Genomic DNA, 11,907 nt, shown 5'->3' on the forward strand with positions numbered 1-11,907 from the left:
TACTTTCTTATTCTTCAGTTAATTTAACTGTAAATGTGGTGGTGCAGAAAAGAATGAGAGAGAAAAAGAAGATGAGAGGAAAAGAAAGAGAGAGATGATTTCGTAGATGGTTGGTGGTGTGAAAAAGAAGGAGAGAGAAAAAGAATGAGAGAGAAAAAGAATAAGAGAGGTGATGTGACAAATTTTATTTTAGATATATTTTAATTAAAATGGCAAAGATGTAAATAATGAATTTGACAAAGGTCCCAAAAGATATTTAGACATAAGTTTACATGAACAAATACAAAAAGTTGCCCAATTGGCTAATTTAAACTTGAGGTCGCCCAACTGTCAAATTACAAACTTGCGATTTGCCTATTTTACCAATTTTTTCTTCAATATGGTCTCACAAACAAAGAGTGGAAGTCTTTGGTGCCATTTCCACTACGATTCACGACATAAGCCACTAGCTTAAGAAAACATTATCACTCTTTCTTTATTTGGACTTTAATTTTAATATTCAATATGCATTAATCCACGCATTACAGCTTTTTTTTTTGTTTTTTATCTGCGTGCATTCACAACTGTTCACAAAATATATACAGCTAAATAAAAATTAGGATGAATTAGTGTAGTAGAACAAAAAAAAATACTCTCTATGTTTCTGAATAAATATCACTTTGACATTTTTCACACATATTAAGAAATTGACAGAAATATATATAAGTTATTATTAGTAAAACCTTTATGCCTAATAGTATTTGAGATAAATAAAATTATTTATAATTTCGATGCAGTAGAAATTAACTTCAGCTAAAAGTAAGTATAATTTGCATTATAATTTTAAAGTGACATTTTTTTGTGTAACAAGAAAAAAATTAGAATAACACTTATTATGAAACAGATGGAGTAAAAAGAAACTATAAGATGTGACATATACGTGTGTAAAAGGACACTTTTCTGAAATTCGACCAAAATTATCTAAACGGAAATACTTTTGACTAGCTTTCCCATAATCTTAGATATAATATTTAAATAATTTTAGATATTTTAAGAAAATTTTGTTGAGAAACCTCATCAAAAATGTTCTAAGACTATTGTATCTATTCTTTGCAAATAGAATATTTAATGTGTCTACAAAATAAGCAAATCAAATGTGTATATTTTTAAAAAGAGGGAGTCTGAGAGAGAGGGTATAAAATTTTAAGAATGAATTGGTTAGATATACAAAAGAAACATAGATATTAGGTAACTGCCCAAAACAGTGAAACTTTGAAGCAAATTATGATGATGAAGTGACCAAAACCTCGAGATAAAGGCAGTGTTAACAGTATGTTTAGGTAGATTACTAAATATAGTAAATTGTATGAGTATGAAATGCAAATTCTCAAATTTTAATTAAAATATTTTACCACATTATTGCTACCATTAATCATATTTATCTTTATTACATTAAAATTGTCAAAAATATCTTCTTCATAAAGAGATAAAAGACTCTTATATCATTGCTTTATAAATATATAAATATAAATAATTATTTAAAAAATAAAAGGTAAAAAATAAAAAATTTATACTCGTCAAATTATAAATTTTCAAAATCAATTTTTTTATAACTTTTTCTGAATTTGTTTTGGCGATTTTTATTTTGTAAATTCAAAATTCTTTTTGAAAATCGTAAATCTCACATTCTAAAACGCATGAACTCCTCGATTCTAAATTATAAATCTAAATTAGTTAACCCTAGAGTAAATGTGGTAAAGCTAAATGTGAAAGTAAGAGTAAATGTGGTTAAGGTAAATATGAAACATAATATTAAAATGTGGTAACTTTGAAAAAAAAATCAATTTCAATTATATATATACTATTTTATACACATAATATATAATAGAATAAGATATTCGTGATAATAACAATTTATTTATTTTGAAAAATATATATTCATTTGAAAAAAATTAAAATACAGTAAAAATATGTATAATTTATTTTGATATTATTATTTGGCTAAATTACACTGATAATGAAAATATAGATCAAATCAGAAGGAAAAAGGGTGAAAATGAAAAAAAATGGAAAAAGATCAAAGGCTGAAATTGATTAAGGATAAAAATATAGTTCATATTTTTATGTGGTTGATATGATTATATGTTGACTTATAAATTTTATATGGTTATATATTACAATTTCTCTAAAAAATTTACTTATAAATTTTATATGGTTATATATTACAATTTCTCTAAAAAAATTTTGTGCATGCAGGTAATGCGTGTACAAGATATAATTCTTTTTCAATTCACCTTGCGACATTGAAAGATGTTCATCTTTTGTCTATTAGTTTACTATGTTAATCCATATTAGTTTGCTATCATTTTAGAAACCAATAAATTAATTGTACAAGAGGATGTACAAGACAACTTTTTCGATTTAGGACATAACCTGTCAGGTATATTATCTATTTAAATATCACAATTTTTATTTATAAAATACATTTTCTGCGGAAACCACATCACTTTTGCAAGGCAGATTTGGGAGATGGTACCATTCTCAAGAAACGTAGACACCTTCTTGGCGAAAACCGCAGATTCTTGACTTAATTTGGTCTTACGTCAGATTCTTCTTCTCCAAACAAATATCTCAATCATCCAACTAGGAGCTTGGATCTTATGAACAATTTGATCCACCAGAAATCAAATAGTCTTCAAAGATCGGATCTTCACAATACAAGAAACATATATCAAAGCAATCACAAGAGGAAAAGAATGGCATGACGCTCAAGAACCAATTACACTTACCAGACCTAGGCCGATCGAGCGCCTCTAGACTCGACTCGAGGAACTCACCTGTAGATCAGATGCAGCTAGGAAACCTTGTATCTTGGCATCCGCTTTAGCGTGGAGCTTCTACAGCACCAGTGGAGAGATGATCACATCTCACAGTAACTGATCTCATTTTTGAATTCGCCCCTTGTAGCCGAGAGGCTAGCAATGAGGAAGGCAATAGATCAGCGTTGTCTCTCAGACTCAATCGAATAATTTCAAATTGGACTCTAAGCAATTTGTGTCAGCAATCGCAGAGGAAACCTGCTTCTTAGAGATTCACGGAATTATTTCTGATATCACTCTTCTTAGAGACTCTCTATTGCTTTGGAAAACGGTTTAGCTAAGATTCTTTTGTACCAAATACTAATTAATTGGTTTATAAGAATCATTGGTTTGACAGAAAAAAAAAAGAAATACATTTTCTGCAGATTACCTTAGATTTTGTTATATGTTATCTGGCACTCGAAGTCACTGCTATGTTTGTTGTTGTAAAAAAACAATTATTATCCAAAACGAAACATTGAATAAAACCATATCATAATATTTTCGCTAAAATTTCATATATTTCAGCTTTATATATTCTAGATGGATTTATGTGTGATACGGATCTACAAAAAAATAATAATTGAAATGTCCATTGAAGAACTAATGTTTAACTGATAGAGGATACTTGTGTTACATCCCACGTGTAACCTATCACAAAGCTACCTTAAAACTGCTTTTAACTCTTTTAATTGAAGTTGGTCTGGTAATCTATATCAATTATTATCATTTTCTATCATATCTAATCTATTAAAACTGAAGTACAATTGAAAATTAACCCTTAATTCTCCTTTAATATTACACCTTATGTCACTGGGCTTTTTGTCATTTAACTACATTACTAAACCATCATAAATCAATTGACATAATAATACGAGAATTTAACATTCCCTTACCAAATCTAACCTCGGTTTAATTTGGAACTACCAACCTGTAAGTTTGTGCTTCAATCGTCGTGTAAAACAAGTTGTTTCCGTCTAAAATATAAACCAACTCGGTCAACAGAAGACATAAGCTTATCTTTTTTTTTTTTGAACCTAAGCTTATCATTATCCATATTTTTGTAACCTGAAGATTATCTCTATCAAGGAAATGTGATTCATCTAAATATTGTTTTCATAATTACGCTCTACTACATTTATTATAAAAAACAATTTTTAAAAACAGTATTACTACCTTATTTAGTTTAGTCAAATATAAAAATTTCAAAAATTCAATTTTCAAAAAAAAAATCATAAAATTAATAATAATTCTTAGAAAACTAATGTAAAAAATTAAAATTTTGAAACATGGATAAAAGTAAGAAGAAAAAATTAATGGATTATGTTATTAATAAAAATTGGAAATCCATTATATCAGTTTTAAAATATACAAAATGGATTAATCTAATTACCTAAAACATTGTTTTGTCTAAAATAATCATAAAATAAAATAAATTTTATATACATATTTCAAATCAAAATAATAATTTAAGTTGATTTATATCAAAAATTGATTTAAAATATGCATATATTAAAAAAAAAATTAATTTTACTAAAATATTTTCCAATAACTATTATTAAAAATGTTTTCAATATATATAAGAAAAATACAACAAAAGATTAATTTCATATACCAACTTAAATTATAGTTTTTATATTTCACATTAAACTTTAAGAATATAATATATGTGATTATTTATAAAATGGTACATATAAAATACTATTAATTATATGATTGTTTATATGATGGACCAATACAATTAATTATATGATGACATATATATGATACATAATAGTGACTAGGGCTGTGCGTTCAGGTATCCATTCCGGTTTGTTTCAGAACTGTTTGGGTTTCGGGTTTTAGGGGTCAAAGATTTCAGCCACATTCATATATTTCTAAATTTCAGTTCGAATTATGATTAGGAATGGGCGTTCAGGTATCCATTCGGGTTCGTTTCGGATCTGTTTGGGTTACGGGTTTATGGGGTCAAAGATTTCAGCCCTATTCAGATATTTCTAAATTTCAGTTCGAATTATATTCGGATCTTTGCGGGTTCAGTTCGGGTTCGGATAACCCATTTAAATTATTTTTTTAATTCATTATATATTTTGAATTTCTTAAAATCTATAAATAAACTAATATATTGTATACAAATTTGAATAACATATGTCTAAATATCTAAACTTAATATATAAATTGGTTTGGTTTAAATTTTAGATCAAAAATCAAAAAATATTTTAAATATTTTTGGTGTTTTGAGTGTACTTCCACTATGTTAGATATTTATATTTAAATATTTTATATATTTTCAAATATTTAAACCAACCTATAAATCTCATATATATTCTGGATGTTTTTATATACATTAAAACTAAAATAGTTAATATATATAATTATTTAAATTTTTCGGATACATTTTGATATCCAAAATATCTTGGTTCGAATTCGAATTGGTTATGGTTTCAGTTGTCTAAATATCAAAATTTTGAATAATTTAGATATTTAATCAATTTTGGTTCGGGTTTGGTATTACTCTTTCGGATCGTAACCAGTTCAGTTCTTCAGATTTAAATTTTTTCATCCAACTTTGATATTGACATAAAAAATAAATAGCAATATATTTTTTAAATATACACCCGCACGGGGGTGCGGGTCAAAATCTAGTTTTCCATTAGCGCTTAAACAAGATTGTATTCTTTAATGAGGATTCGGAATTTAGTGTGCTAAAACGAAAAAAGATAACCAAAGTTTAAGTCTACGAACTGGATAGACACAAAAAAAAAGTTGATCGACACTTTTGAGCACTATACACTTCTTCACGATCTATTAAACGAATAACATCTTTGCTAATTTTGTATTGAGCTTCTACCTTATTAAAATACGATCACTGTCGACAAAAAAAAATATGATCACTATTTAAAAATTTCAATTAGTTATTTGTTATATCAATAATTTTTTGTTGATAATTAATGAACGGACTAACATTTTATTACATATATCTATAGAAGACAACATCACTATTAAACATTCAGAACAATACATTAATTAAACATATTTCCAAACAATATATCCCACATTTTAACAATTTTAGTAGCAATGTTTTCACAAAAATAATTTTAGTAGCAATCTAATACAATATTATTAGATAAATCAAATAATTGATTAGAAACAATAGGATAATTTATGAAAACCAAATTCGAAGATAAATATAACTAAATTTTTACCAGATTGTATACTACAAAATAATTTCACTAAATAAAAAGTAAGTTAAATTTACAGGTCAATCTATTGTATTTTATAAATATGGAATTGCATTGATTTAAGCTACAACAAGTTTCATGTGAAGTAATAATTTTTTGCACAAAAAATATAATAACACTTTAAAAAGAATTCATTTGAAATAACACACCGGTAAAATAATATGCTAGGATAGAAAGACAACAAATAAGTTTTACAAATATAATAGATAAATTTCATTAATCATTCATAACAATTCTCATTTCTATAAATATATTATATAAACTTCATTAACCATTTATACCAAAATTTACTCAATAAATTAAAATTTGAAAAGATATTATATATCATATTATAGTCACTATAAATATAAAATTATACAAATGATATAATATTATTATCTCACCAATATTGTATTTTTAAAATCCTACAATTTTATCTCAATAAAGGTAGACATGTTTATCACACAAAAAATATACAGGTATATATATATATATATATAATTATTAAAATAAATACTTTTGTTAAAAATTTATCAAAAATAATTATATGTTTTGAAGTGTGGATTAGAATCTAGTATAAGGTTATTATCTGATGAAATAATTTGCTTTTATACAGTATACTTTGCATATGGGTTTGTGATTTATGATGGAATGGTTGCTGATAGGTTGTTGAAGCACATAACTTTTGTGATATATCATCTAATATTATGCGTGCACTTCTTTTACAAAACTTAAAGTGTGTGGAAGATTTTGTATATACGAACAACTGTTAAATCTCCATACACGTCAAACTGTCTAAGAATGTCATACTTATAATGCCATATGACTCATATCCATCATCTTTCCAGGCTCGTTTTTGGTTCATAAAATTCCAGCCGTGTGGGATGAATGACAATTGTGTGCATTTCAAAAATTTGGTAAAAGTGATTGTTTTTGAATTCTACAACAGATTTTATAAATTAATGCTTATTCGCTATGAAAAAAAACGTTTAACAATTTTCATCATTGCGAATTTGTTTATAGAAAAAAGCAATTGTAAAAAAGCATTTTTCTACAGATTGACTCTTCAATCCGGAACAGAATATGCAGTCGGCGAGCTCAAAATCCTAGGAACTCTTCTCGCATGATGCAGCAATGGTTCTCAACAGATCACTAATCAACCTACAACTCCTACTTGGCGACCTACTGACTTCAATCTTGGTGGTTATCTTTGTGTACTTGTGTATCTCTTCGTAGCGTAAATTACTCGGCTCCTAAAAATCTCTCTCTACTACTACTAGGTTCTTTAAAACCTAAACACTCTGCCTCATGACTGTACTTTGCTCTATTTATCTAATGCATAGAAGGCTCTTTTCAAAAAAAAATATATAATAATAATAATGATTGCATCAATATTCAGCATTAAAATCTTAAAATTATCAAATGTCCCAAACTTTGATTAATATTTTAAAAGATGAGCACCGAAGACATGTTGTTATATATATAAATACACACATTAGAGGCGTAACCCTCCTACTTCACAACTATTCCATAATCCTTGTTCTTCCTGCCAATCAAAAATATGGGTGACAAACTTCGATTATCCATCGGAATCTTGGGTAAATATATGTATATATATATTTTTGTGATATTATTTTCTTATTATCCCATGCTCTGTTTCCAAATTTAATAAATATATTTTCCTAACAAGTAATTTTCGGTCTAACATTATCAGAAATTGTTTCTTTTGTTTGTCACATGATATTTACTAGAAACAAATTTATGTGAGTTTTTATTGTTGAAAACTTATATATGAACTCTGCACAGGAAATGGAGCTTCCATGCTGCTCTATACCGCTCCAATGTACGTTACAAAAACCAAATAACTATTTTCATATAGAATCAATTTACCAACAAAGTAAACTATAACTCCTTAAGAACTTGATGAATTGGTATGTAGATTAACATTTTCAAGGGTGTTTAAGAAGAAAAGCACAGAGGAATTCTCATGTTTTCCTTACGTTATGACACTCTTAAACTGTTTGATTTACACTTGGTATGGCTTACCGATTGTGAGTCATCTTTGGGAGAATCTTCCTCTCGTCACCATCAATGGAGTCGGCATCCTTCTCGAATTACTCTTCATTTTCATATATTTCTGCTACGCGTCGCCCAAAGAAAAGGTATGTGATTGATTAAGTATCATATTATATCCTTATTTTTTCGTAAAATAATATTCGTGACATTGATCTATATAGACATTTGAATTAGGTTAAGGTTGGTCTTATATTTGTTCCGGTGGTGATCGTTTTGTTCGGGGTAACGGCTTTAATCTCAGCCGTAGTGTTTGACGATCACCGTCACCGGAAATCATTTGTCGGAAGTGTCGGCCTCGTGGCTTCTATCTCCATGTATGGTTCTCCTCTCGTCGTTATGGTAATTAAGCTACATATATTACTATTACCTAGATATGTTATTTATACAGGAATATATAATAATGGATCGAGCTAATATAATGTGAATGTGTATGCAGAAAAAAGTGATAGAGACAAAAAGTGTGGAGTACATGCCATTTTACTTGTCATTCTTTTCATTTCTGGCAAGCTCCCTTTGGCTGGCCTATGGTTTACTCAGCCATGATCTCTTTCTTGCGGTTAGTTCTCTAGTTATCACTCCCTTTTTGGTTTGTTTTCTTAATTTAACAAAGTTGAACCGGCTCTTAGAATATAAAGAAAAGCTTCGTTGATGGTTATAAAAGTACAAAGAAAGTCCATTATAAATTAATGTTTGCGTGAATATATATTAATAAAATGTAGAGATTGTCTTGTGCATAGTTTTGAAGATGTTATTGATTGATGTTTTACACATGTATAGTCACCTAATATGGTGGGGACTCCACTGGGGATTCTCCAACTTATCCTCTACTTTAAGTACAAGAACAAGGAGGCACTGATTACAAAAACAGTGATGAGCAAATCGGATGATGAGAAGAACAAGAGATCACTCGAGCTTGTAGTTGATGTTGATCATGACGGTGATGCCAATGAGAAGAAGTTCAACAACGCATGTTAGTTTCTCCCTCCCCAAAAATTCCATGTGAATCCAGAGATTTAATGTAAACTTGAAGGTCTCGTGGGATTCTGCTTTCACTACATGATGTTTTATCTCTATTGTGTATCATGTGAATAAAACACTCGACGACAAAATATCCAATGTGTCTACCAAAAGGAGCAAAAGTAAAGAAAAACAAACGATCAATCGATAGTCTATGATTGATACGATCCAGAACTATTAGCTATTTGTTTATGTAAAATATTATCCAAAGAGTACGTGGAATCAAAGTTTAATCCACAGAAAATAGGATCCCCTTATACTTTATAAGATTTTTTTGTATTATTATTTATCTAATTTTTGAAAAAAAAAGGGAAAATTCTCCTAAAACACAAATCTATATTATTATTTGAGAAGTAAATTTGCTGATGTGTCATTTTCTCCATAATTTTAGGTTTATTCATATTTTATGTTTAGTTATTAATGTTAATAAATAATTTATTGATTTATCTGATATTTTATCATTATCTTGAGTATAACTAAAATATTTGACAATAATATCATGATTAAATTTATATTTATATTTTCTTTAGTAATATTAAATTATTTACATATATGTTTATATTATATTTTGTTTACTAATATTAAACCGACTCTATTTTAATATATTTCACGTAAGATTAAATGAATCATCTATCTTTTAAGATACATTTCTTATGACAATCAAATTTAATCACTGTGATAATTACTGAAAAATTAGCACAGAATTAAAAAATATATAATATTATTTGTAAAATGATTTTTTTACTCTCGGTTTTAAGTTAGAGCACTTAAAAGCTTTATTACCCTTAACAATTAGATTAGATTTGTTAATACATAATTACTCATAAAGTTAAAAAAATTCATTAATTTGATAATCATCATTATGTAAAAATTCTGTATTATGTTATAAAAATTTGTTTACATCATAATATTTTTAAAATAAATATAAAAATTCATGTATATAGTTTTATATGTATATGAGTATTTTCAAGTTTGTTTACATAATAAAATATATTTTATTAAAATAAAAAATTATCATCTATAAACAATTTAATGTATAATTAATTATTAATTATTCACCAACATGGAATAATTTGTTGTAATGGTTTTTGATTTGATAATATATCTATGTACAAATTTTATACAATTATTAAACCTGGAAATGCGGGTAGAACACCTAGTATAGTTATTATTGTAAAAAAACTAGCTCACAAAAAGAATAAAATGACTAAAATATCATTCATTAAAAAGTAAAAAGACCAAGGCACCATTAATAAATAATACATAATACATTTATATAATAAAAATTACAAAAATATTTCTTTTAAATATTATTATTTCAAAGTTTATACCATAAGTCAGTGTTTTTAAACCCAGATTAATTTTTGACCCAAAAAAAACCCAGATTAACTAAATTCTGGCCGTACCATCTTACACGATTAACATATCTAGATTAGATGGATAAAAAAGGATCTATTTGTAATTTACTGTCAAAATTTAATTTTATTCATTAACTTTATCTTTAATCATATAAATATTTTTTATTGTTTATTATATTGATTTAAAATATTTCAGTGATAAATATTTAATGTTAAAAAGTTAGTTTCATATCTAATATTAAATTATTATTTTTAAATTTAATTTTTATTTGGTGCGTACTTAAATTTTGTTTCATGTCATAATTATTCATTGAAAATTTTAATAACTAAATTTAATCATGCTGTTGTTCTAATTGCTGGTTTTCAGTGCAGGTATTCTCAACCTTTGGGTTTGTCCACAAGATGACAACTTTGGAGAAGGTAGCTGGATATCAGGTACGTTAGGCACTGGTTCAATTTACGGAAGAGGGAAACTGCTACCTCAAATGTATATATGATTGAAAATTTGCTTGCTGCGTACTTGAACCTCAAATGTCAAATAAAAATCTGGCTGTTTTTTTCTTTCTGAAACAGATGTTCAAACGGCTGTGGTAGGGAAGGGGAGCATTGGAAGGACATTGTAAGCTACATATCACTTACTCTCCACGCCACACCTGTCTCAGCATAAAAGTATAATTAGTGTTCTCTCTAATATTAACATGAAGTTTCGAAACCTTTCTATCGACACCAAACCAAAGTAATGATATTTTTGGGGTTTAATATCATTTTGAGATGAAAAATGATAGACAAGACAATGCCTTAAACCGAGTGTTGCGATGCCCCAACAACCCAACCGGAATCCATACGCAGGCAATACCACACAGAAGAAGGATCAGCAACAGCAGCCACAAGGTGGATGGGGGCAAGGTCACAACACAATCATTACTTCTTACATGGCAGCGCAGAAGATGAATCAAAAAATCCTGCTGGTCATATGCCTCCACATCGTTATGGTGGTCCTCCAAATGCAATAGAAAGAGTCCCTTTGGAAGACAAAGTTGTTTAAAAGCCCTCTCTTACTTACCTCCCGTTTCGTTTTTGTCTCGTTTTGTTGATGGAACACACACACACACACTTGTACTCGTGTCCAAAAGATCATTATCAAAACCATTCGGTATTATCATCAAATTATCATCAACTTAATCCCTGTCCTTCTCTCTCACTAATATTACCAATTATCTAATCCTCTGATTATTGGCCAAAGTCTTCAGAAAATTAGGAATGTAGATAAGATTTTTTTTCAACTCTCCAAATTAGATTTGCAAAAAGAGTGAAAACAAAAAAAAGAGAGAAAAGATAAAAAAAAAAAAAAAAAAAAAATGAGAGGAAGGGATCTTGTGGTTCCCAAGTCTCCAAGTA

General features: G+C 27.8%; 1 protein-coding gene and 1 long non-coding RNA gene across 3 annotated transcripts; one reads left to right on the top strand and one right to left on the bottom strand.

The window, feature by feature from the left end:
* Nucleotides 1-2,320: 2,320 nt before the first annotated feature.
* Nucleotides 2,321-3,324, bottom strand: LOC108840857 (uncharacterized). The gene is made up of 2 exons (XR_001948009.2): nucleotides 2,769-3,324; nucleotides 2,321-2,687 (listed from the first exon to the last, which is right to left on the bottom strand). It is a non-coding gene; the product is annotated as an uncharacterized LOC108840857 (long non-coding RNA).
* A 3,546-nt stretch (nucleotides 3,325-6,870) lies between these two features.
* LOC108840585 (bidirectional sugar transporter SWEET3) lies at nucleotides 6,871-9,243 on the top strand. 2 transcript variants are annotated; one of them, XM_056991665.1, is made up of 6 exons: nucleotides 6,871-7,258; nucleotides 7,865-7,901; nucleotides 7,998-8,220; nucleotides 8,309-8,473; nucleotides 8,571-8,690; nucleotides 8,912-9,243. In XM_056991665.1, the coding sequence occupies exons 2-6, from the start codon at nucleotides 7,879-7,881 to the stop codon at nucleotides 9,107-9,109; spliced, it is 729 nt and encodes a 242-aa protein (XP_056847645.1). In that variant the 5' UTR covers nucleotides 6,871-7,258; nucleotides 7,865-7,878; the 3' UTR covers nucleotides 9,110-9,243. The 2 variants fall into 2 exon arrangements, with proteins under 2 accessions (XP_056847645.1, XP_018468923.1); XM_018613421.2 differs by lacking the exon at nucleotides 6,871-7,258 and adding an exon at nucleotides 7,483-7,656.
* The last annotated feature ends 2,664 nt before the right edge of the window (nucleotides 9,244-11,907 follow it).

Source organism: Raphanus sativus, chromosome 2 (assembly GCF_000801105.2).
Source record: "Raphanus sativus cultivar WK10039 chromosome 2, ASM80110v3, whole genome shotgun sequence".
In the NCBI taxonomy this organism is placed as follows: domain Eukaryota; kingdom Viridiplantae; phylum Streptophyta; class Magnoliopsida; order Brassicales; family Brassicaceae; genus Raphanus; species Raphanus sativus.